Consider the following 27,748-nt stretch of genomic DNA (forward strand, 5'->3'; position numbering starts at 1 on the left):
TGGTAGACAAGCCTGATGGGAGCATTAGGTTTTGTGTAGATTACCGGAAATTAAACCGCGTAACCACTCCTGATGCCTACCCAATGCCCAGGCTAGACAACCTGATTGAAACCATAGGGGGTTGTCGGTTCATTTCATCGTTGGACCTAGTAAAGGGATACTGGCAATTAAGGATTGATCCCAGGGATCAAGAAAAGACCGCATTTTGCAGCCCTTTCGGTCTCTATGAGTTTAGAGTCCTGAGTTTTGGTCTCAGAAATGCACCAGCCACATTCCAAAGGCTGATGGACCAGACCTTAGCAGGGCTCAGTGACTTTACTGTGGCCTACATTGACGATATAGGGATCTTCAGTAATACCTGGGAAGATCACCTGAAACACCTGGAGATAGTGCTGCAGAGGTTAAGTGCAGCAGGGCTAACGGTAAAGGCAAGCAAGTGTCAGCTGGGTAGCCCAGAAATAAAATACTTGGGTCACATAGTAGGGGGAGGAGTGATCAAACCCCTGGAGGCCAAAATAGAAGCCGTTCGTGATTGGCCCAGACCCAACACCAAGAAAAAAGTCAAATCATTTCTTGGGTTGGTGGGCTACTACAGAAAGTTCATCCCGAGGTTTAGCGAGATGGCGACTCCGCTGACCGATCTGACGCGGAAGAAGACTGATGACCGCATCCCGTGGACCAGCGACTGTGAGGAGGCGTTCCGGAGGTTGAAGGAGGCGCTCATCCATTATCCAGTGCTGCGTGCTCCAGACTTCGACCGGGAGTTCATCATCTACACCGATGCGTCTAACAGCGGGGTAGGAGCAGTTCTTTGCCAGGAGGATGAAAATGGTGACCAGCATCCAGTGTCCTACCTGAGTAGGAAACTCCAGAAAGGTGAGAGACATTTGGCAACCGTGGAAAAGGAGTGCCTGGCCATAGTATACGCGATCCAGAAGGCCAAACCTTACATCTGGGGAAGACATTTTGTTCTGTGCACTGACCACTCACCACTGCAGTGGTTAAAGACAATGAAAACCCATAATAGTAAACTTATGAGGTGGGCTTTAAACCTGCAAGATTATGACTTTGAAGTGAAGGTGGTCAGAGGGTCAATGAACTGTGTTGCTGACGCATTGTCAAGAAGACCCGAAGAATGAAGACGGCGAAGAAACCATGGACTATGTATATTTTGGTGACTAAAAGTTAAATGTACCTGTTTTTTTTTTTGTTTTTTTTGAACAGGCTTGGTTTGTATTAATAAAGGTGACTTAATGTATTGTAAATGTTAATGTTTAAATGCCTAATTGATATGTTTAACCTAGAGTGTAAGTATGGGATTGTATGTTATTGTATAACTGTTTTTGTGTGTTTTGATCCTGGTTGTTTTTTTGGCGAAAAGCACTTTAGCTTTTCCCCTGCAAAACAACTTATAAAGAGGGGAGGTGTTACATACAGCACTGATGGTACCTGTCTGTCATGGGTTTGGAGGGAAAGTTCCAGCCTATGGGGAGTGGAAGGCGGGACATCAGGGGGGGAGGTGCTGTACTGTATATATATGTGGAGCTTGTGTGGAGAAGTGTAGAAGAAGCTGGAGTTGGAGTCTGTGTGTCAGTTAGTACATACCTGATAGGTTCAGGTTTCTATATAGGTAGCCAGAACTGATAGGTTCAGGGTCTGTGCTTTACTTTAAAGTGTTCTGTGTGAACCAAACTGTTGTATGTATGATTGAGACTAAGCCACGTTACAGTATCTTATTTACCTGATCTTTTTATTTACCCTGTTTGTTATTTAAATAAACCTTGTTCTTTTGTTTAGTAAAATCCATTCCTGGTCTGTGTGACTTCTTATAGGGAATGGTTGGTGGCAGCATAATTAAAGTGTGGCATACTCCAGTAGGTCTGGGGTTGTCACACTTATTAACACACTTCTCCCAAGTAAATAATAGAGACACTAGTAGTGATCAGGAACAGATAGAGACACAACAGAAATATATGCTTTACAACAATTAATGTAAACATTTCCTTTCATGTTGCTGTTGCTTCACTGTCTAAACTTGGGATGGGAAATATGTGCCCCCCCCGAGCTTCTCCCATCATCCCTTACCAGTTACTACAGGCTATTCTAGCTAAGGCTGATGGGAGCTGCAAAGACATGTAGAAAGCCCCTCATCATTTCCTTCTACCCACCAAGAGCCGCTTTTTCTTAAAGCCTACTAGAGGAAACCATTCTGTCTTGATGTTATGGAATTTATTAATTTTTTTTAGCACAGAAACATTTACTCATTGTTTTTACTTATTACTTATCTTACACCCTCCAAAATTGTGGTATCCATAGGAATGTGATATATGAAGATGTGGCATGACCCACAGGACACCTGTATGTGCATGAATGGTATCATTCGCCTACCTCTAAGCACTGCATATGCTATGAAGCGGAAGTGGCCTGTTGCGCTAATAATGCCTTAGGACAGGCTTGTCCAACCCGCAGCGTGAGGGCTGCATGTGGCCCAGGTCAGCTTGTAATGCGGCCCAGTGCAATTTTTTATTTTTAAAGAAATGCCAAAGTTTCAAGTTGCACTGCCGGCGCTTGCGGCCGGAATGTGGCCGGGGCATGTCACAACAGTAGAGGGGGAGAGAGGGAAGGAAGGAGTGGGAGGGGAGGGGAGAGGGGGGGCTGCGTGACTGCATTGTGCTGTCCCCGTCAATAGGTGGACCCCCTCCCGGCCCAATAAAGCCACCAGAGTCGAAGCTGGCAGCCTCTGCTGTCTGAGATCGCAGCTGCCAGTAAGCGCGCTTGGAGCGGGGCTGAGGAGGACAGCTAGGGCGCCCCCCCCTGCGGCCCAAACCAAATGTATGTGTGGCCCAAACCAAATTTTCATCTTCTAATGTGGCCCAGGGAAGGTGAAAGGTTGGACATCCCTGCCTTAGGGCCTATAAAAGCTGCATTGGGCAATGTCTATGGCCTTAAGCCCACATGAGGTGCTGCTTTATTATTATTGTCACTATCCTTTGATTTAATTATTTTAATGCACCTCCAAATCTTCTCTTAAAATATTTTTAATTTATTTCTAAATGTTTTGCCATTTTTAATTACTTGTATGGATCACAGTCGTTTCTCCCCAGTGTTTTTCATCTCCAATAACTGCATGTCTGGTTGTTATCTATACTGCATTGAGTCCAAATATCTCACCAAGTAATAAGAATCCTACTCCACTGCTGGAGAAGTGCTGCGGTTCCAGGCCCTGCAAATATTCTGTACTTGCCTAAATGTGTGATGCTTCTCCACAATACTGCATTCATTGCTACAGTATTACTGGCAACCTCCTATAACATTTATGCAACATAATTCCTCCTCTGCTTGCGATGGCTGTGCCCTCTTTTGCTATGCAGTTCATATGCAAGATGATAATATCTGGCCCTCAGGAACCCTGCTAGGAAAAGTGGAAGGCAGATGGACTCAATAAAGGAAGCACAGCTTTTAGTTTAGAGAAGCCACACAGGGCTCTTAATGACAAAGACCTTGTGGAGGTCAATGCCCTAAATGGGAAGTGGCTTAGCCGCACAAAACAACAGAACATCAATACAATAGCTGTAGCTCCATCTGTTGGATGAGGACGAGATAGCTCAGCATTGTCATGAAAAAAATCAAGGGTGTGTTTCTGTGTACTGTATTAGTCAAAACCCTTTTGTGGCATTGTGTTAGCAACAGGTGTCTGAGTCAATGTTAACTTATTCCCACCCATATCATGTTTTTTTCTATTCACCACAGCTTTTCTAACATGACTCTTTTCAAACAAGTGTAACAGACCAATACAGCAACACCAAAAACTCATGCAATACAAAAGCGAAAACAGGAGTACTGTGGCACCTTTAAGACTGACACATTTATTGTAGTGTGAGTTTTGGGTGATTACTTCCTCAGACTCAATAAACTAATATAGACTATTTATACACACATGCATGTGTCTATATACACACACACACACGCATGTGTTTATATACACACACACACTCAGGGGAAAATACTAAAGAATTTAAGAAAAGATGAATTTAGGGCATATATATATATAAATATATGTATGATTTTAAAAAATACATAAACAATAAAAAAGTGAGACATCAAACCCACAAATAATCCATGAACTTCCAGAGGAAAAAAGAATGTTGATCATTCTATACCATGTTGGCAAACTGAAAAATAATGTGGGGCAAAGCCTTAAAGTAGGCGTTGGGAAGGGAAGGTATATGAGCATTTCTGTGGTGCATGAGAACAATAGGAGGGGAACATATGGAATAAGAACTAAATCTACATTGTATTCTTCTCCTACAGTCAATTTCTGCCCTGCAAAACCTGTTAAGTACTTTTGCCTATAAACATCATCTTATACTAGGCTACAGACATAGGTAGGCCATACGCCAATACATATTCCACTACCCTTAGCAGAGCATATATACCACCGTGGATGCTGTAAAATGTGGATTGCAGCGACTGCTATTTTAAAAGTGGACACTATATATTGCATGGTGTCTGGCTCCCTTTACTGGCCAGTTTAGGTAACTTTACCTTTAGAAATATATATTCGTAGGATTTTTCCCTTAATATTTTGAATAGTTTCAGATCATGGATAAGTGAAACAGTGGACACTTATCCAGTGGATATGGGGGTCCTACTGCAGTCATACAGTGGACCCTCAATTTACACAATTAATCCGTATTGGAATGGTGGCTGCAGGTTGAAAAGTCTGTAAGTCAAGGTTCCATTGACTTACAATGCATTGAAAACTGATTACCAGTGGTGCCTCGCTTAGCAATTGCTCCATTGGGGAAAATTCGCTTTGCGATGATCGCGGGGAAGTGATCATCGCAAAGCCCCCATTTTCGTCCAGCTGATTGGCAGTTCCAAAATGGCTGCCGGGAAAAATTGGCCACCCGCTGTTTTGCCTCGCTTTAGAGGCACCGAAAATGGCCGCCGCAATGGAGGATTTTCACTTAAGGTTAGTTTGGAAGCCCATAGGAACGCATTAAATGCATTTTAATGCATTTCTATGGGCTTTTAGAAATCGCTTAGTGATGTTATCGCTTAGCAGCGATTTTTGCTGCACAGATTAACATCGCTAAGCGAGGCACCAGTGTAATCTGTAACCAGTCATTTTTGTTTCGTTTTTGTTCCATTTTGGGTTTTTGGGTCTGTTTTTGGGTCTGTAGGTCGATTCTCCGGCTGCAAGTCGAACCTAAATTTTGTGGCCAGAGAAGTCTGTAACTTGAAAAGTCTGTAAGTGGAGCCATCTGTAAGTCGACGGTCCACTGTAATCACCACCCTCCTTGTCCCTCAGTCAGCCTGTTTCTCTGGTAGCAGAGACATAATTAGCTGGAAGGAGGTAACCAAGTACTAAAGGTTTTAATGGTCTCCAGCACAGTGCAATGCAGTGCCCAGGTTTGGAAACATATAACTGATATTGCCCAGCACTTGCTCAGCAAGCTTCATCCAGCTGATTATTCTACTGGCACCATCGCCTGCCTGGAGAAGGAAGCTGGTTGCATCTGCAGTTACACAAGTGCCCTGTGGGAGAAGGGGAAGGCAGGGGTCTGCCATGGCAGTCATGCCAATGCACATTGACCCTTTGGAGGACTCAGGTCACCAGTAACTGACCAATGAGGCCAACCTTTGATGCTGGGCCTGCCTCCTGGACCTTCCCCGGTCATTTCCATTACCTTTGCAGAACTGCCTTATTAAACAGGACGGTCTTAGGAACAATTTTTGGCTGGAAATAGAGCAACTCCTGGCAAAAAACATGGACTCAGCATACTCATCTGAAGTGAAAAAGGTCTGGCTACAACTCTCCCAGCAGAACTGAATATAGATCAGATGGACTACGTGAGCCTTGCTGGAGTTTTTGTACTAGCAAACGATTCTTTAGGAGTTCTCTACAGGGTGACTTAAGTTTGACCCCCAGTATTGCTTTGCTGCTTCTCAATATGTTGTCCCATTTGTGCCCACTGAGGCTACGAGGAGGGATGTAACCTTTGGATAAGGATGGCGACAGTGGCTGCAACACATAAAAGGCAGGCGTGGAATTGCCAAACCTTTTTTAACCATGTCTCTGTTGAATGCAGAATTCTTCAGCTGTTGTTGCTGATGCTTTAAGAGTTTTCTGGTCACAGAAAGAATAGAATTACATTATTTTTTTAATGGACTTTAGGTGTTAATTCATTCACTAAGTTGTTGATCCAATGATCCACAAGTCCTCATAAGATAATGATTTCGTATCTTTTCGTGGCTCTGAAGTACTTGGTAGCTGAGTGTGTAAAAGTCAGATAGAGGGGGTCCAACCAGAGTCCAAGATGATGCTGTGGCTTAATAGGCAGTAGAAGGTCAAGCAGACACTGTGCGGCAGAGTTAGACTGTTATGGACAGGGAAAGTCCCAGTTTATGCTCATTTTTGTCACAAGTGAAACATTTGGTTCCTCTACAGAGCATTAGCTAATGGCTCCACTATCAAGACAGACATCAGAGATAGCAGATAGCTTTGTCTGGTATCTCTTTTGAGATTAAAAAGATGGAAGTCACAGTAATTTAAGGTTACCAGCTGACTGGCCCTAGGGAAACTGGAGCTGCAATTCATCCTGAGAAGAAACTACTTCAGAATCAAAAACTTTCTCAGCATTGAGGGCCAAGGTCTTCAGGAGACGTTTCTCTGCTTTTGCCTTGAATGTAACATCAAGCAGGTCGAACACTTTTGTGCTCTCGATGTCATCATGGGAAGAACTCCATTTGATCAGAATGGATGTACTGGGTGCTGCTGCTGTCCAGTCTGTCAGTTAAGACTCCTGCAAAGTTCTTCAAGTCCTGATTAATGAAGGATATCAAGCAATAAGAGGAGGGCAAAAGAAGTCTCAGTGTTTTGCTATCATACAATTATATGCAAATATGTTTCATTTGCATTGTTTACTTGTATTGATTATCTGGTTTCAATTAAGTTAAACTCTGGCCTAGATCCAAGGAGCCATGCAAGAGCATTCTATGCCTAGTAAGACTTCTTAGGGGGCTTCTACCTGGCCACAGCCTCCATATCATGTGACATGCTCCTACAGAAACTGAGAACAACTTTGGAGTTGTTCTATACATTTCTATAGAGTGCTTTGTCTCCTGGCCTCCATGTTTGATTAAGCAAGGTGGTCTGATGCCTGCATAGACTATGTTTGGAAATGATTCAAATATTAGCCAGTAATTGCAGCTTGTGTCCATTAGGATCAATAGGGCAAGATGGTCAAGAAGGGAAAACAAAGTCAGCAGTAGGCAGGGCCAACTAATCCTGGTTTTGTCTTTTTCTCCTCCCTTGCAATGACACCAGAGTAGTATTTGCAATTCCTCATCATTTAACATGTAACTGGAAAACAGTTTTTTTAAAGTCGGTTCAGCAGGCGTCCACACTATCATATTTGATTCTCTGCTGACAGAAAGGTATGAATGGATCACCCTCCAGGATAAACCATGATAGCTCAATGTAATTCCTCCTTAAAGTAACAACAGAAGACATCAAACAATAAGAACACATATAAATGGAAGGAAATTGCAAATTGTTTAACCACAACTCCTGCATACAGACTGCCAGGAATCACGTAGCAACATGCAAACAGTAGTATCCAAGCAAAATGGCCATGCCATTTGAATCAAATTGATCCCAAAAAATGCAACCTGTCTCTTACTTTGAACTATGAGGAACTGTGGTCCCTTTGGTCTGTTTCCAATTAGCTATAGAACCAAGCTTGCTAAATTACACACTCCTTGAATCAATCGTTGCCTAATGTTGGCAACTAAGCTGTAAAAAGGAACTGACAGCATAAAAGAAGATATAGGTGTGAAGTCTAATCAAAACAGAAGCGGCTATCTCATTATTTTGTTTATTACAACATACCCTGTTCTTCCATAGAGTTCCAGGTGGTGTAGAGGAGAAATTGAAGAGTTCTTTGTTTAGAAGCTAGCCAGGCCAGAGCATAAGTCACTCCAGAAACTGAATGTCAGCAGGTACTATTATTCTACAAGCTGTTTCAGCAAAACCAGATATTTTTCCTTCCCCATCAGCAAAGTGGCTGAAGGCAAAAGTCTACAACACAACTAGATAATAACCAGCTCTATGCCTACACAGATCTGTGTTAGTCACCTATGCCCTATAATAAGAGCTGAAGCTATTTGTGCAACACTTCCCTGCCTCGTGACTGTAAGACATTTCTTCCATTCGGATGTAAGCTCCTAAAAGAAAGGCGAACAGATCAGATAGGAGCCAAAAATCTGGAAACAGCTAATCACAGAACTGACAGATATGGAGCTTTTGCTACGATTCCAGTCACAGTAGCAAGTGAAATCATCATTAACAAACTACACTGGAGAAGAGGATGGCCTAAAGTAGGTATCACTACACCAGCTACCTTCAGTAAGCACCATTCCAGCATTTAATATTGCCTATGTTATGGAATATGTTTCCATCATCACACATCACTTGCACTGGATCTATGGTCAGGCTCTGCACACCACCATTTGTTGTAATCTGTACCAGACTTATTTCCCCTTGTTTGGGTGCATTTATACGGACAATAAGAACTACTTTTGAATCAGGTATTGGACAATTAAAATTGATCTAAAAATCTCAACTACGGGACACATGGCGAAGCCTGCTATCTTTTTTTGGCCACAAAGCAAGTTTTTTGGAAGAGGCCTGCAGTTTTATTTTTTAATTTAACACACTTGTGAAACTGAATTGCTTCTTTATGAATTGCTTTGGGCAATGTGAATGCCCTTGTTATATTAAACACATTCCAAATGATGCCTGAAAACAAAAGAAATATTGCAGAGTAATAATTTTCAAAGTGAATGTGCACAGCGATAAAGCTTGCCTTATACTGAGACACACTGTGGGTCCATTCAGCCCAGTATTATCATCTGTGACTAGCAGTGGATCACCAGGGTATCAGGTAGAAGGCAATTTTCAAGAGAAAAATTAGACAGCCGTCTGTCAGATATACTTTGATTTGGATTCCTGTATTGAGCAGGGGATTGGATTTGAGGCTCCCTTCCAGCGCCACCAGTGATTCCGATTCTCTCCTGGTCCTACATCAAGATCCCATCCAAATACTAACCTGTCCTGGGCCTGTTGAGTTTTCAAAATCAGGTGTATACAAGGCTGTATGGTGAACATGGCAGCCATGCTAGGAACTCAACATGATAGCTTGGATAAGCAAAGTTACCAGCTCTACTGCTGAGCTTCAGCTCCTCCCCCTATCTATCACCTCCCTTTTTAAAAATACTACCACCTGCTACTAAGCAAAGCCTTATAAGAATCCCAAGTCCTGTGACAATGTAGGAGCATATATTCCTCACTGTATTACCGTGTTTCCCTGAAAATAAGACAAGGTCTTATATTAATTTTTGCTCCAAAAATGCATTAGGGCTTATTTTCAGGGGATGCTTTATTTTTTTTTTCATGTACAACAATCTACATTTATTCAAACACAGCCATATCATCTTCTTCTGGTTGCTGCACAATGCTGCACAGGGGCGGCGGCTGGGGTTTCACTTCACTGGGGCTTATTTGGTGGGTATGGCTTATATTACGAGCATCCTGAAAAATCATACTAGGGCTTATTTTCAGGTTAGGTTTTATTTTGGGGGAAACAGTGTAGGTGGGCTTCACACACATAACCCTCCCTCATTTCCAGGGAAACCTGCTGCCGATACAACAGTCATTCTCCTTGATTGGTTGTTGGCCAAATATGTTCTTCCTGATGACACCTGCCATATTTGGCAGGACCACGACTACACCTGTGAACATTACTTGAGCACTGATCTTTGGAAAAACATGAATAATCTTCACATATAAATAAGCATATATGGAGGGGAAGTGTTATGTATGAAACCTGCATAATTGGCCAGAATCAGACTTTGTATGTATCCTGGCTTAGTTGCAATGATGTAAATCACACTTAAGGGGTCGCACCTTATATTCTTATTGCACACCAGTGATGTAACCTGGTGTGTCATGAGAAATATAAGCAGTAACTTCATAATTAGTGACAATTGACTGCTGTGATTTACACCATTGCACTTGCACCAGAGTATGTAAGCAATACATTTTGTCCTGTGCCTGGAAGTCAACAAAACAATTCAGGAAAGACTATGGCAAAGCAAAGATACTTTCACAAATATAGCTTAACATTTTTCTTGAATAAATTAGTAATAAAATGGAAATGTAAAATAGACATTGGTCAGAAAGCTCATTTGCATTTAAAACGGAGGATTTGCAACCCTTTACTACATTAGGAATGATCAAACATGCATAACAGATAACATGATTCAAATGCTGTTCAAGTACAGTATACTTGTGCACACTCATTGAGTCTCTCATTGGCCGCAATCCTGTTGCACAACTTTGTCCTGCACAACAAGGATGATGTCATCAACCGTAGTCATGCCACGTTCCCTTCAGGACACAAAAACTTCCTAGAGCCACCTTCCCTCCCAGGCTTTGGAAATCCCTATGGATCACCTTCATCCTGAGACAGTCTTCAGGAGCCTCAGGAAGGGAGAAGGAATGATTTAGAGCCAGAAAATTGCCACCACCAGTTCCAGTAGCAAGACTGGGACCAACGGCACTGATTCTTCAGCTTTAAATAACTGCCCTCCCATTCCACAGCTCCTGAAGGCTACCTCAGGACCAAAGGAATCCCTAGGTGGTCCCTGAAATGTGGAGGGCCTCTAGGAAGCTTTTTAGTACCCTGAAATAGCTCTGGCACAGATGTGGCTGATGACATCATTCTCAATACACAGCACAACTCAGCCAACAAGATTTCAGCCACTATATTCCAAATATTAACAGTAGGTTTCTTTCCAATAGAGGAGGTAAAGATAGGGTTCTTATGTAAAGATAGGACTTTACCAGAAGCAACCTTGATCTTCTTTCTTGTGAAAGTGAAGAAAGAGACAAGCGTCTTCAAAGGGGTCATACAGAAACATTTCCTTTTTATTAAGAAGAAAAGAGAAGTTTTATGTACCTTTCTGACAGGATTCAAAGCACTCTCTGGAGAGTGAATACTGACAATAGCTTCTTCTAATGGCTGTGGCAGGGGTGGTATTGGGTTTCTATCAAGGGGAAGTGCTGGTTTTTGACCTTCTGCCTCTACAGAATCTTCACCAGCCTATGAGAAAAGAAACAGCAGCAGACATTCATTAGTGGCAACCAATCTTTCCTTATTTTAATTATGCATATGTGCAGGCCCACAAAGATTAGAAGCTTTTGGCCATTATTTTTTAAAATCATCAGCAACAGAAAACCCTTTAAACGTGTTTGCATTGTATGCACCAAACTTGATTCAATATGCTAGTTATGACCTCAGAGCAGTTAAAGAAATTTGGCCAGGCATATCTGTGGACACATATTTACAAATAAGAGGACTTCTGGGAAGATCTTTCTCCAAATCTATGTCTTGCATTTATAAATCTTGGAGGGTCCAGGGCAATACCTTCTCAGTACTGGCCAATACCTTCTCAGTACTGGCCTCCTAATTATATGCTTCACCTCTAGCCAACTTTCTAGCTGCAGAGAACGCAGGAATTTCCTTATTTGCCCTGGAAGAAATCATTTCTTCTCTCCTGATCTAATGCTTCTTTAGAGTAGAGTTTTATTGGGACAACACGATGGAGAAAAACAAGCTCCACACCATGAAATAGAAAGCCCTCAACTGCTTTCATTTTTTAATAAATGCAAATGCAAACCACAACAATTTAATGGATTTTGACCTTAAGGGAATTAGGTATATATTAGCTGTTTTCCTAATCTGCCAGTTGAAGTGCTATAAGCTACAGATAGCCCATAATGAGAAGAATGAGATCCTTAAGTTCCAGGAACAGCTTTTTGCACATCCCATGAGTTGCAAATGAGCTTTTTTTGTTTTGTGACTGGCCTTTGGGTGTAAACACAGCCTTCATCTACAAGCATGATTGCTCAGTCACAAGGGTTCACCAGAATGCACTCTGTGGACATTAGCAAATTCAACTTCCATGATGGGCTTTTCTTGAACACAAAATAAAGGAATGGGGATCAAATTCTTAAGTTTAACCAAAATTCTGAAAATATCTAGGATATTAAAAACAAAACACACACACACACACACAAACCCTGCAAAACTCTGCTTGCCTCTGTTTGCTTTAAAGATTATTAAAACAGGAGCCCTGTTTCATAATATTGGGAAATGTGCAGTGGTCTTCTCACCCATCTCCCAAAGAGCTCTCACCGAGGACATTGTTTCTACTGCTTCTTGGAGGCTGAAAAGGAAAAGAAATCTAGCCACCTCACCTGTTGAGTGTCTTCCTGGCTTTGTTGAGGAACTGCAGCAGGCTGCCTCATGATGTAGTTGATCTGTCCCACAATTGTTTGCTGTACGTGCTGAGGCGGTTTGGCCTGATTCAGCTGCAGGCTGGGTTGCTGAGCCTGGAGAAGGAGTTCCAAGTCTTTCTTCATCTCCTCCAGCTCAAACTGGTGGTGCATGATGTCCAAACTCTGTTGGATCACTTGGTCGTGAGCCTTCTCATTCGGACCTGCCAGGGTAGGTGACTGCTGTGGTGATGGTGGCGGTGGCGGCGGCTCTTCGTGCTGCTGCAGCGGCTGTTGTAAGGGGTTCAGCTTCAGCTTCTGGAGGGGACTCAGATGAACTTGCACTGTGGGACTGGGTGCAGCAGACTGCACAGGTGACTGCTGGGAATGGCCAGCATGCCCTTGCTGACCATCCTGTAGCAGAGGAGGATAGATGGGGTGGGCCCCCAGGTGCACGGGTTGCTCTTGGGAATGCTTCCCCATCCTGGCCGAGAGACTGTCATGTTCCTGGTGAGATTTCTGCTCAGCACAAGGCGGCATTGTCTTCAAGGGCCGAAGGCTACACCTCTGCTCCCTTTCTTGCTGTTGCAGACTGTAATGCAGAGGGAAATGTGGCTGCTGGGGTTGCATTTCGGAAGGCTGCCGGAAAGATGGAGGGTGGCTCAGGGCCTGAGGAGGGAGATGTCCTTTATTCGTGTGGGGGATATTAAGGCAGTGGGTGCAGCACACCGGCGTCAGGCAGTGGACAGGAGGCTGAAATTGGTGAGGCTGGCTATTGAGAGGGTCATGCTGCGGTGCTGGTGAATTATGTCCATGATTATGATGATACAAAGAGGGCTGCATTCCTTGCATGTTTACATAGGCTGGTACCTCTGAGTGATGGATGGATCCCCCATCCATTGACAAGTGGCCTGCAAAAAGCAAGTGAGGTTGGTGGTTTTTTTTTAAAAGAGCAAGTAAAATAAATGGAGAACAGCATGAACAACAATAAAATTCTGGAAATTACAATCCACCAAAAGGAGACAATGTCAATGCATATGAGAAGATATTTTGATAAAACGCCAGCATAGATCTGTAATCCAAGTTTCCTCTGGGCTATCTCTCACTAGAAATGCTCGCACAAAGTAAAGCTTCCTATGACCAAAGTTTGGCAACACGTGGCCCACTGGCCACGCATGGCACCCCAGGCTGTTTGTGTGGCCCCTTCAATGCCCCCCCCAAAAAAAACTATGCTGCCTTATTATTCATTTGCAGCTCCAGACCATGCTGTGCTATTCAGGTCTGGAAATGATAGAGTAATATGGGAGGTTCCAAATCAATACAGTCCCGTTTTCCCTATCTAGTTTTTGTTCCTGCCAAGGTTCTTCATGGGGTCTCATTCATTCTTGGTGCTTTTTTAGACCCCCATGCCCCTAGAACAGTAGGGGCTTAATGATCACAAACTGGTGGTCACATGTACATAGTGCAAGTCGCCATATATGCAATAAGAGCTAGGCTAAACTCAAGATGTCATTTTATTTAACATACACACATTACGGCAACGTTCAGAGGGTGCACTAAATGCAGGTTATGAACAATTATCTCAATAGTAATAGCAGGAAAAATACATTCAAAAATACTCTCTCTCTTTCACACATGCCGGCTACCAAAGGGACTCCCAAAGAAATTGCCAAATTATACATAATACTTTTTTTCTACCTAAATTGGAGAGTTGTTTCGTCCAGAAAGATGGGTCCCACATGAATCTGACCTTCCAAGGAGGACCTAGATCTGCATTACAGTTTGTTTCTAGCAAACGCTGAATCTGAAACACGATCTGGAAACAAACAAATGAAGAATGACTGAACACTGCAATGAATGTTTTCAGCTTTATAGTTCAAGTTTGAATATGACTTGCTACGGGTTGTTTGCCTTATATTTGGCATTATTGCTGGCAGCCCATTCAGTCATTCTGGGATAATAGCTCTTTAATTCACATTGGCTTCTGGTTTCCTTACATATCCAATGAGAGAACTGCAATCTCAAGTGAACTGAAAGAGAGGAAATAAATTCCTGCTGACATGAAAGCCTCTTGAGCCAGTTGCCCTTCACTATGGGAGAAATACATTTCTATGTAGACAACAGCAGGATTGTTACATCTCTTATGCAGACATGGATGGAGAGCACAGCTATGTACCTAAAGGTATGGTGACTTGTAGATAGCCTGAAGTAGCAAAGAAGATTGAGTGCTAACAATTTGAAGATTGAGACATAACAATCTCTATGCAGATAGAAGATATTGGCTAGTATCCCACTCATGCTTGCATTTCTGGAAACCAACAGGATGTGGGATTCTGGCATCACACAAGGTGTTTCCCCTGGAGTTATTCTCTGTTTTTGGACTATAGCCCCCATTATTCCCTGCCACTATAGTATGGTTACCCACTCCTGCTGAACAGGAAGGTCATGGCAGAATTACAGCAAACCATGGGAGCAGCAGGTCGTAAACTCAAGAGAAAGGGACCCTGGTCTTACTCTGTTTCCTAGACCTCTGTGTTGCCCCTCAAGCTGCACAATAGACACCAGAAGACTGGCTATGCAGATACACCTTTAAATCCCTAGATTTGTGATGACATTCTTTTTTTAGTTCAGTCAGATTAATGGCATCAATATGGGTGATATGGCAAATCATCACTGCAAAATAGTGATCCTAGTTCCTACACCTTTATCTATTAATCACTGTTTCAAAGGAGCAAGTTTCCACCTCAGTCTTGGTTTGGCTTCTAGGAATGACTTTTGCAGAGAAGAAAGTCAGGAGTCATCTCTACTTGCTCTTTCAGGAATCTGTTCTTTCCATTTTTCCTTCCATTTTAAGATCTCATTATCATGGGAGTTGATTCTTACCAGTTCTTTACTGAAGAGGAATGGAACACTATTTTTACTGCAAACAGCCCAGCTGAGGAAGTTCTGGACGTGTTCAAACTGCCTGTTTAGCACCATGATGCCCTGAAGCTGTTGTTCCAGTTTCTGCTTCCTTTCACCGGAGATCCTCTGTAAATAATAACACATGAGACATGAAAAGGCACACTCTAGATATGCATTTTAATCGAAGGATGATATTATTACAACATCATGCAGGGAGTGAGAGCCAACTTCTAACACAGGGATCTTTTGAAACCAACATCACTGCTCATAATTTGCAGTCACAAGGGAAAAAACAGCAGGATTGAAAAGCATGTCACTGGGGAGACCTGGCAGGATTTCTGTATGACACACATGTGAAATCGATATTTCATGTGCCAAGACAGAATGTGCTTCTCTACTGTTTGGAATACTCTCCCCTTGAAGGCCCAACTGGTGCCAGCATGAGACTCATCCTGGTGCCAAGTTTATTTTCTCTCAGATTTTGGGGTCCAGTGACTATGATTCACTCTAATCTACTGGGTGAAATCCTGTTGCTTAGCATAAGAAAAACAGAACCTTTCACTCCGTTCCTACTACACAGTAAATAAAAAGTCTGCATTTCAATTCTTAGGGGTGCAAGAGCAGGTGTGAAATCAGCTCATGTGCCCTTAAGATCATGGCACTGATGCTTCATTTGCCAGGTAGGAACAAACTCAAAGTATGGTTTTCCTTATGCTAAGCAACAGGATTTTGGCCACTTAACAATAGCTTTCTGCCCATTGTTATAATCTGTTGAATTGTTTAAACTGTTTATTTCATTTTATTGTCTGTACTGCCTCTGCTAGAGATAGGGTGTAATATAAATGTTCAAACAAACAAACACATAACTTTTACTCCATTTCCCTTTCTCCAAATATGAAGTTTCCTTCAGCTTTGGCATTGACTGGGTGCTTTTTATGGCCTCCTTTAACTGCTGCCGTGCACTAATGCAGAATGTGCAGTAGACATGCTTTTGCATTCATGCAAAAAGCTTTTTCCTTTCAGTTTGCCTCCAGATATTCCCACATCACCTGGGAATGAGTTTCTCCATCTGTGTTTTCTCCCTCCCAGCAGCCCTCAGCTAGAATGTGCACTACTAAAAAAATTAATACTCTGGTTAATGAATTGTGCTGTGACAAATTAATTATGTTTTTATGGATCTATGACATCATCTTCCATGTTATCACCCTACTTACCTCTAGCTGTTCTAGAAGAACATTGGCTCGCTTATTTATTTCACTGATCAGGACCATCTTGGCCATTTTAATCTGATTTTCCACTTTTCTTTGCAGGTGTTTTACTTCAAACAATCTGTAGAGAAATATTTATTAACAACCTCACTATGCATAGGAATAACAACATTACTCTGAATGCTAAGAAAGACACACACACCTGTATTTGACTGACAGCACATCATCTGCACCAGAAATTCAGCCTGGTAAAACCTGCAGATTTGTGTCTTCTAAAATTCAAAGCATTACAGCCAGTTTGACAGAGACACTATTTATTTATTTTATTTATTTATTTTATTTATTCAATTTATATGCCGCCCAAACTACCCAGAGGTCTCTGGGCGGCTTACAATAATAATTTAATTGTATTCTGGGAACTGTAGTTCAAAAAAAGCACCTTCTCCCATAAGGTGCATTCTTCCCATCCCTGCTTCAGGCTAATATTTAATTGCATTTCATTGTAAACCTAATCTCGGGATCAAGGTAATATTTAATTATAAGTGATATACCTATCTGTAGACTAAGGTAATATGTTGTTGTTATTTCCACTTATATAGTATCCCACAGTGCTAAAGCTCTCTCTGGGCGGTTTACAACATAATTATGCAAACAAACTTTGCCCCCCCCCCCCCCAGTAAGGTTGGTACTCAATTTACTGACCCTGGAAGATGAAAGGCTGAGTCAGCTTTGAGCCAGTTACCTGAATCTATGAGACTGAGCTCAGGTATGATCACAGGTTTGACTGCAGTATTGCAGTTCAACCATTGCATCATGGGGTTCTTCGTTGTAATGTTTGTGTATTGCTACTAACGTAACTGATTTATCTGACAGGGTTATAAACTTAAGACCTTTTTTTAGTTTGCTTGCCAGATTTCTCAAGAAAGCACTTATTACATTTGCCTAGATCATTATTATCAGATTATACAAAAGCTTTATATGGTACTAAGTTGCCACACTGCAGTACAGAGTATTTCAAAGTAATTAGCATTTTATCATTATCTGTTTGTCATTTTCTTCTGTGTATCTATTTCCATCTCTTGAAAGAAAGGGCGTAAAGGCTTTTCAACTATTATGGCATTACATAGCTCTTTGTTAGGAAATGTTTATTACTGTATTTTCTGTATTCAGCAATACACTCAAAGCAACATTTTAGCTTCATAATTAGCTTTTGAAACACATCGGTGGAAACTTTAGGTGATTCAAAATGCTGTAGCCAGACTGCTGACCAAGGCCGGTTGCAAGGAGCACATAGGTCCCCTATTACCAAAACATCATTGATTGGCTGATCTGTTTCTGGCCTCAAAGCACTGTATAAGCTTTTGTGCAGGATATCTGAAGGACATCCTCTCCTTACGCGATTCAGGCAGGTTTTAAGATTTCTGTGGAAAAGCAGAAATCTGAACCTTGGTCCTGAGAGAGGGTCTTTTCAGTTGCTGCTCCCAGGTTGTGAAACAACCTCAGGAGGCCACATTGCTCCTCCTCCTTACTATCATTCTGGAGACAGGTAAAACATTCCTTCTTAGGCGGGCTTTTTTGTTTTATAGTAGAGTGGTTTTTTATTGGGGCAGGTGCTTTCAACAGGACAGGGCTTAGAGGCTTTTAATGAGGGTCAGTAGAATTGGCTGACGATTGTTGGCTCTCCTATTACTTCTTGAGGAGCCTCCTTCACCTCTTACACTGGTGTTTACACCACAAGCCCCTTGTCCGGGTGGGGCAGGTGCCACATGAACTGTTAGACATATCAGGTGCCAAAGAGCTGGTGGGCCTGGAGCCTTCTCTGGGACTGTGGTGGTCAACGTCCCTCTTCCATGGCCACTGCCCTTAGCCGCTGGTAGGCAGCTTGCTGGCTCCTAACAGAGTCATCATCCTGCTCCAAGACCAGCTCTCCTGAGAATGATGACAGGTTCTAATTCCTCTGCCACTGACCCCCACATCTCTTCCTCAGCTGATCCATCACCAAACATCCTGAACCATCATCCTCTCCCTCCATTAAACCTGACAACAGGCCCCTCTCCTGATCTGCTATCTGTCCCTTATTTCCCAGCTTCTCAGAGGTCCCTGGGCTTCCAAGAGTCCAGAACTGCTGCTCTATTCAGGGCCATGGGGAGATGGTGTGGGGCGATGGCAGATGGCCCACCAGGAGCTCCAGGAACTGCTCCCACACAAAGAATTTTAAACAGTTTTAAAATTACTAATATATATATTCATATTCAGCTCTTATATAACTATCACTTTGAATAATCTGCAATCTGTGCTTATTTTTTTAAAAAACTTTCACCCATCAGTGGTGAATCTTAGTATGGACCCAAAGAGCCCATTAATTGTTTAAAAGTCTTTGCAAATAAAAAGATAATGCATTACCACAATTAAGACTTTTAATCAATTTACAGGCTCTTTGGGTCCATACTAAGGTTCACCATTGATGGGTGAAAGTTTTTTAAAAAAAAAAAAAAAGCACAGATTGCAGATTATTCAAAGTGATAGTTATATGAGAGCTGAATATGAAAGCAGACCACATGAAAAGGTTTGTCTAAATGACATCCTGCCCATGTGATCTGTATCGACAGTGAAGGAGCTTCTCCAGCTCCCCTAAGATTTACATCCATCAGTTTCATGTAACATCTGTCAGTCTATGGCAAAGGGGCCCATCATGCCTTCATTAATGATGTGAATTAGCCCTCATGACTGGAAAGTGAGTCAATCTCACCAGAATTACGACACATGTTTCCCTAGTTACCTGTCTTCAATCTGTTTGGCTGAGACCTGTACTCCATTTTTCTTTTCATCCACTTTAGCGGTTACATTTTCCAGGATCATCCTCTGGTTTTGCAAAGCTTCCTGAAGGTGACGGAATCTAGAAAAAGACAAGAAATCTTCATGGTTCTGCTTATTCACTTTTGCATGCATTGAGCAGGGGGTTGGACTCAATGGCCTTATAGGCCCCTTCCAACTTCATTATTCTATGAGTTCAAGGACTGGACACAAAGAATAGAATGAATTTTCAGAATTGTTGGTCTAAGTCATGTGTGGGCAACCCCAAGTCCCTGAGCCTTACTAACTGGCCAGCCAGACTCTTCTCCCACACTCTGTCCGTCCGTTCCCTTTCCCTTATTGTTCTCCTGCTGACTGCCATTTAGCTGCCTAGCACAGGGAAAGTGAATTCTGAACCTCCCTTTTCAATGAACTCCCTGGGCTTCCCTCACCGCTACCCAGCGGTTTGGTGGAAACAGCAGAAAAACAGGATGGAGGGATATATTCTCAACAACAACCATAGGATGGAGGGAGTTTGGCAGCTGACCAGCCTCTCTGCAGCCCCCTTTTCTTCATTGTTCAGTTGTTTTCCATCAGTCAATGGAGCAATGATGTGGCAGGGAGGGAGGGAGTACAAGGAGAGTTTTAAAACTCCCCTTCATGCAATCTTCCCTTTTCTCGTAACACTGTTTAGCTAATTGATGGGAATAACTGAGCCCGATACAGAATCATGTATGAGGGTGGGGTATACATGTGTTATGCATGGAAAGAAAATGCACACGCATGTATATCTACGAAGATGGACGGATGGATGTGTATGTGTGCTTAAGTGAATGAGATGTGTATAGAGGTGGAGAGAAGGAAGAGGGGAACCTTTAATTTGATTCCACCCACCTCGGCTTTCATCCTTCTGTTCACCAGTACAGTATGTAGCCTTCAACCAATTTATCCTGAAGGAATGTGGCACTTGGGATACAAAAAGATTGCCCAGTCCTGCTTACCTCCATGAAAACATCATGTGGGAGAATGCAGTAATTCCAAGGAAAGAATAAGGCTTGGGAAAAGCAACTGACTCTACAAATTGGAGGGCAATAGAAAATGGCACACATGGAAAGATAGAAAAGAATTTTGTACATTCCTTTGGTGAGTCCCATTCTGATAGATATTATGTAGCAGGATTAATGATTCAGCAGCAGAAATTGGTCTGGAATCCTTGTTTACTGGAAACTAAGTTCCACAGAAGTCTGAGACTGTATCTTTAATTGCTGGATTGCAGGGGGGAAGGGAAATCCAAGCTCTTAGAATTCCTTCCTCTGCAGAAGCATTAACAGTTCAGGAGTACAGTACTGCCGTTTTAATACAGTATACCTGAACACCTCTATGTAGAACTCAGTTCAAGGCAAAGATCAACTAATATTTAGTACCTGTGCTCCTTGTGCTCTGTCAGAAGGCAGCAGCGGCAAGTAAGGACATCACAGGTCTCACAAAACAGCTTGAGTGTCTCTTGATTATGCATGGGGCAAAATAAAGGAAATTCACCTGTCTCCCCTTCAGCTCCTAAAATCAGAATAAATCCAAAATTACTCCAGAAAGTATGCCATCAAATACACTCCACTGGTCTCTGCATTTGCCAGTATGTCCTTTATGGGCTGCACCATTCTGCTGTTTGGCCTTTGTTTTGGTAGTAACTCACTCAGATGGAAGCTGGCATAGACCTGTAAAAGTCCTGAATCTCTGAACTGTTTGCTATAGTAAAAGGCAGGTTTCCACCCCTTTATGCCTCCTCAGTGCAGTCCTGTACTTGTCTATTCAAATGTACATCCCACTGAGTTCAGTGAGACTCCTAGTAAAGAGAGCATAGGATTGCTGCCTCCAACATCATTTTGCTTACAGAAAGATCTAAAAGCAGCTGACTTGGTTCCAGACTGTGGGTGACTCGGCCTGGAACCCATCCTTACTTGAAATTTTTCAAGGCCCAGCTATAGGAGAAAGCATTGCTTAAAGAGGGTAGGAGGGGCACCAGGCTGTCATTTACTACAGTAGTTGTATTATTAATAATAATTGCATGCCATCAAGTCAGTTCTGACTTATGGCAACTCATTTAATGGGTTTCTAGGTAGAGAGTACTCGGAAGTGGTTTAAAATGAGCATAATGCCATGGGGAGGAATATTCAGAGCTGATCTTGGAACAGAACAGGTCATTTGGGGTCAGGAGAGAGGGGTGTTCAGGACTTCATGAAGAGTTTACATTAAAGCTTTATTTCTTATTGTATAAAATGATAAATACTCAGGCTAGCCTCTTTAAAACTGTATCTACTAAGGCCATATGGGTAGTTGAGTAAATACTTCTAAAAATGAGACTAGTAATACTGTACATAGCTACTTAATTCCAAAATCCTGTTATGCCTACAGTACTTACGCTAGCAGCGAGGGAGAATAAATATGCTGTGTGTGTTTAGTCGTTTAGTCGTGTCCGACTCTTCGTGACCCCATGGACCAGAGCACGCCAGGCCCTCCTGTCTTCTACTGCCTCCCGGAGTTGTGTCAGGTTCATGTTGGTTGCTTCGCAGACACTGTCCAGCCATCTCATCCTCGGTCGTCCCCTTCTCCTCTTGCCATCACACTTTCCCAACATCAGGGTCTTTTCCAGGGAGTCTTTTCTTCTCATTAGATGGCCAAAGTACTGGAGCCTCAGCTTCAGGATCTGTCCTTCCAGTGAGCACTCAGGATTGATTTCCTTCAGAATGGATAGGTTTGTTCTCCTTGCAGTCCAGGGGATTCTCAAGAGCCTCCTCCAGCACCACAATTCAAAGGCATCAATTCTTCGGCGGTCTGCTTTCTTTATGGTCCAGCTCTCACTTCCATACATCACGACAGGAAAAACCATAGCTTTAACTATTCGGACTTTTGTTGGCAAGGTGATGTCTCTGCTTTTCAAGATGCTGTCCAGATTTGTCATCGCTTTCCTCCCAAGAAGAAGGCGCCTTTTAATTTCAGGGCTGCTGTCTCCATCTGCAGTGATCATGGAGCCCAGGAAGATAAAATTTGACACTGCCTCCATATCTTCCCCTTCTATTTCCCAGGAGGTGATGGGACCAGTGGCCATGATCTTAGTTTTTTTGATGTTGAGTTTCAGACCGTTTTTTGCACTCTCCTCTTTCACTCTCATTACAAGGTTCTTTAATTCCTCCTCACTTTCTGCCATCAGAGTGGTATCATCTGCATATCGGAGGTTGTTGATATTTCTTCCGGCAATCTTAATTCCGGCTTGGGTTTCTTCCAGTCCAGCCTTCCGCATGATGTATTCTGCATATAAGTTAAATAAGCTGGGGGACAATATACAGCCTTGCCGTACTCCTTTCCCAATTTTGAACCACTCAGTTGTTCCATGACCAGTTCTAACTGTTGCTTCCTGTCCCACATATAGGTTTCTCAGGAGACAGATAAAGTGGTCAGGCACTCCCATTTCTTTAAGAACTTGCCATAGTTTGCTGTGGTCCACACAGTCAAAGGCTTTCGCTACTATAGTCTTTTGTGGGATAATTTTTAAGTAATTACATCATATAGATAAACAATGAATTAATCACATTTTATTTGGTTTTTTGTGTGAATCAGATTTCAGACATCTACATTCACATATTATGAACCAAGTCCACATAAATGCAGCATCTTTCTCCATGACTTTATCCTCTTCCCCAATCTTCAGGATATTCTAGAACAGGCTTCAAATGTTTTTGGCATTATGTCTCTTTTATAAGAAATCTGAGACACCTGCATGCCTCTTTATTTCAGCTTTGCCATCACCCAATCCCCTTTTAACAACATTTGTGTTGTGATTTAAAATGAAAACTAAACAGGGAAAGCATAATTTAAAAAATTCAATTAAAAGTAAATCAAAATTGTCTTTTTCTTGCCACAAATAGCCAAAATTCTACTGATGCCCACACAATGTTTGTATAACTTGCTGTGGCTAATTGCAGTTAATTGATGAGGTACCAGATCACAGCTCAGTTGTGCAATCAGGTGCATGGCCAAGCATGTGACCAAGATGCAGTCCACCATGTTGTCGATTAGCAGCAGTTAGCTTTTGCAAGTTACATAATCCTTACACAAATATCAATAGGATTTGGCCACTAACAATGGAATTTTCCTTAAGTAATAGAAGAAACAAAGCAAATTTAATGTGAATGACTGTGCATTACATAGTTTCATGCCCCTCCTTGATATTTCTCACCAACCTTCCTGTCAGAGAACCAATACTCTGGAATTTCTAAGCCATCTTTTGATTGCACAAAATGATACCCTAAGCTAAGAAGGAAGCCACTGTCATTTTATAGACTCACAAAGTAAATTCTAGCAGCCTAAGGAGTCTTCTAGCAGCAGATGAGCTGCTTTCAGGCATCCCATTGGCATTTTGTTGTCTGCTTGGAGAAACACAGTGCTTGTCTAGATAGGCTTTTAGTTTGGCCCGGGGGGGGGGGGATTCTCTTGTTCTTATACTATATTCTAAAGTGACAGCAGACACTGAAATTTGACCCCAAGCAGTGAGAAGGAGAGGGAGGTAAAAGAAGACAGAAGGAAGCTAGGGCATGAGAAAGAATAAAATGTGTAAGAAAATTTATGCAACTTGCAGACAGCACCTTGAAAGGTGCCCCTGTCTCAGAGAAAAGAGTTGCTGTGCCCCTGTAGGGCTACACTAGCCTCCCCCTATGGCTTTCATACACCTTTGCCTATTTATACAACACAGTGTTCCATGGAATCTTTTCCAGAATGGCAAAACTTCATAATACACTTACACAGAGCATGTACCACTACCACACAGTGCCTGAAATCAGAGCAGGTTCACAGAATCAATGGAACTTACAAAGGTGTGGACTCTGCCAAATCTTTACTTATTCCATGGGCTGCTCTATTTGCAATTTATTACGGAGAAAGAACATTTCCCCCTTGCTGCCCGCCCTGGATACCCATGCACATAATCCCCGCAACTACTGCTCACTCTTCATTCTCTTCATCCTCCCCTTGTGCTGCCGGCTATGCAACAGAGCAAGTGGAAGGGTCTTGTGTGGAACTGACAATTTTACATATACAGTATAGTTAATTTCCATAATCTATTCTAAATGCATTTTAAGAATTTTCTTGGCACAGAATGAATCTGTTTCTTTAGCAAAGCAAAAAGGAAGTAACTCGCCCTAAGCACAATTTTAATTTGCTTAATTCACTTAGTTCATCAAGCCCTGTATGAAACTATTCCATTCCTATCATATTATTCATAGTCATCCATCCCTGGACTACAGTGCACATCCGAAGTTCCCGACTTTTGGAATCAGTAGGTGCATGGGATGCTGCCTCCCCCAAACTGTGCCCAATAAATATTCATATCCACGTGGAGCAGATGCCTTTTTAGTCCTTGCTACTTTGTTCTGATTCAGTCACTTACTACTAGCTTCAAAGAAGGAAAAACTATAAGACACTAATGGAGGATGGATATAAAGAGGGGTGATGTTTTTCCCCTGTTATTGGCATGCTTGCTTCCCAGGATAACATGGCTCTGGACAGTTAAATGAAAAGACATGTACATTCCTTCAGCAAGTTCCCAACCAAGGTCCTGTATCAAATATTTGTTCTAGCATGTCCTCAATTTCCAATATTTCACCCTGCTCAGTTGTCATACGTAATCAAGTAAGTTATATGTGGTATTAAAGTGCCACTTGTATCTAACAGTGCTGCATACTTTATTGAAGCATGCATTATTCACATTGCTGCCATGTTTTATCCTTGGTTAGCTGGTGGACATGTAATTATCTGACAACTTTATTCTGCAATACTGTATTGTTAAATTTTTAAATAAACAGAATTAGCAAAGTATGGAAAAGCTTAGCTCTCTCAGTAGAGTTTATATTCTAAAGACTGGAAGTCTGAGCCTTGATTCCGCACAGCCCAGCCACTCAAATGGCCAGAGGGTAGGGCCTTCTTTCCAAGGTAAAGACATAAAATACACACACACACACACAGAGACACACAGACACAGACACACACACACACACACCCCAAGCATACTGGCGCCCTCTTCACACTGCCCCATACACTTGGTGTGAGGGGACGACATCCCTCAATCCTATGCATTAAAAATGTCCCCCTACATGGGCATTTGACACACTGGTTGTTCCACTATAGGGACAGGCTGGTTTGCCCTCTTTTCCAGCAATCAGACAACATCTTTGCCAGAGCAAACTAGCCTGCCAAAGAACTTTCCACCCCACCTCTATCAAGGCCCCTGTTAGGGGTTTCTGCTACAACTCAGTTTCAATGCAGATGGAGCAGAACAAGGAAGAGAGAAAGAAATATGAAGTCACATTTCTACCTGAACATCCTTTCAATGGAATAGGGAGGAAATGGTCTCCTGTTTCCTCGCTGTGCCCGTGTTCCTCTGTACACAAGCTGCACAGCCACTTGTTGCAGTTCGTACACAAACTGTGTGCGGGCCTCTTCTCTTTGCATCCTGCGCAAGTCTGTAACCACAAAAGGAGGAAAACAAACACACTGAATAAAAGTATCATTCAATGTAGGCTGCTTCCCAGTAACCAGTAGAGAGGTCTGCTTTAAGGTAGACTTCAAAGCCAGTCTTTTGGAGGATAGTACTTCTTAATGTCATTTTGCAACTTGAAAGCACTTTGGCCTCCAGATAATCAGCCATGCTGACTGGGCAATTCTGGAAGCTCTAGTCCAAAACAGTAACTTTCCCACGTTTTGCACCTGATTACAATAGATGACTAGAAAGCACGACTCCAGTTTTCCTACATGTTTAGCAAAAGCAGGCAAAACATCAGGCAGAATTTTTCTCTCATAGCATCAAGTGCTGCAAACAATGAATAACAACAATAGAAGTACCTCACAAATACATGTGGGATGCACACCACCTGTGTACACAGAAGCGTTCTCTCCCTCCCACAACCAGACTAAATAAATTCTGTGAGAGAATATGATTAGACAGGGGAAATCAGAGGCCAGAAATATGTGGTAAACATTGTCCAAAATCCTGTTGCTTAATGTAGTAAATCACACTAAAATACACCCATTTAATAAATGTGGTTTTGGTCAGTCACCTCCTACATAAGTTCATTGATTCAAATAGGCCTACTCGGGGACTCCATTTAGTATAGCAAGTTACAATTAGAAGAGGCCTATTTGAATCAATGGAATTTATAGAAGAAATATCTCACAAAATCCCCGTTTATTCAATGGACATATTTTGGTGCAATTTACTATACTAGGCAACAAGATTTTGGCCACTTAATTACACAAAACGAATGGAGAAAAGTTATTGAGGGTATTCTATTTATTACTGCTTTATAAATATGACAGGAATACCTGCAGAAAAGGCTCGGCCTCAATCGTTTACCTTAACTAATCCTTGAGGGGAAAACATACCAAATATGCCAGTCAGGTGCTTTATGAAACATTGCCAACACACACACAAACACACCTATTGAATGAACTGGTAATCATCTAGAGAGCTAGGAGGTATAAAAACAGATTAATTCTCCATATGAGAGGATTTTTTTTACCAATGAAGTACCAGTCCTTTATGTGAGGAATCTTTAGCTCCACTGTGGCATGCAATGGCTACCTGCACATTGCTACCAGCTGATTGCTTTGACAAACATTTACACTGACATTTGTATTCAATTTCATGTGATGTTTCTCCTTGTTAGCTTTAATTTTAACTGAAAGGCATTATATAGCCTCCCATGGTATGTCCTTTTCCCCCACAAACTGCTATTTACAGTGATCTCTGCCTGCTTATGACACTGTAACAGCTATGGGTCAAATTGGACAATACAGTCAGCAAATAATTAAAAGTGGAGAGCCCTTAGGAAGCAAAAAACACCTGTTTATCCCATCTGCTTATTATTGCCTCTGCACATTGTAAATTAGCCTGCATTTGTTTTGCAACTGATCCCTGAGAGGCAAGAATGGGCTTTATTTGCAACTGTGATCAGATGGTTTAAAAGAACTGCATCACCAGCAGAAAAGCATTTTATTAGCGTCTAACTGCAAAGCTGGCATTTGATCTACTTTGGATCTATTTTACATTGACTAATTTGCAGGAACCTGCTTGGTGAACAGTCATTTTCAAGCATAAAAATCATATTTATGTGCTGTCAAGTCAATTCTGACCTACAGTGCCCTTTTCCAGGGTTGTAAAGGTGTAGACTATTCAGAAGTGGCTTTCCATTCCCTTCTTCTGGGGGAGTTCTGGGATGGTGCATCTTGTCCAATGGTACAGAGGCTGGCTCTTCTGTTACAAAGATCAATGGAGAATCAAACTCCCAACCTCTGGCTATGCAGCCATGTGTTTTCTGAAGCTAAATAGTTTTGGAAAAATCCCCATACTACCATTCCATAGATTGAAGATGAGGAACCATCAGCTTTTGATGAGCAACTGTTGTCATCATCAATGTACCCTCTAATTTTCAGCACTGCTAGGCAGGGC

General features: G+C 42.1%; 1 protein-coding gene across 2 annotated transcripts in view; it reads right to left on the reverse strand.

The window, feature by feature from the left end:
• The window catches only part of TRIM66 (tripartite motif containing 66), a 74,796-nt gene that overhangs the window by 30,190 nt on the left and 16,858 nt on the right, over nt 1-27,748 (reverse strand). For both annotated transcript variants that reach the window (XM_078383913.1, XM_020789960.3), the window contains exons 3-10: nt 25,616-25,763; nt 20,676-20,808; nt 19,238-19,354; nt 16,465-16,579; nt 15,230-15,376; nt 14,045-14,162; nt 12,329-13,257; nt 11,028-11,171 (exon numbers count right to left, since the gene is read on the reverse strand). In XM_078383913.1, coding sequence (XP_078240039.1) covers nt 11,028-11,171; nt 12,329-13,257; nt 14,045-14,162; nt 15,230-15,376; nt 16,465-16,579; nt 19,238-19,354; nt 20,676-20,808; nt 25,616-25,763 — 1,851 coding nt within the window. The remainder of the gene's footprint in view (nt 1-11,027; nt 11,172-12,328; nt 13,258-14,044; nt 14,163-15,229; nt 15,377-16,464; nt 16,580-19,237; nt 19,355-20,675; nt 20,809-25,615; nt 25,764-27,748) is intronic.

Source organism: Pogona vitticeps, chromosome 1, assembly GCF_051106095.1.
Source record: "Pogona vitticeps strain Pit_001003342236 chromosome 1, PviZW2.1, whole genome shotgun sequence".
In the NCBI taxonomy this organism is placed as follows: Eukaryota; Metazoa; Chordata; class Lepidosauria; order Squamata; family Agamidae; genus Pogona; species Pogona vitticeps.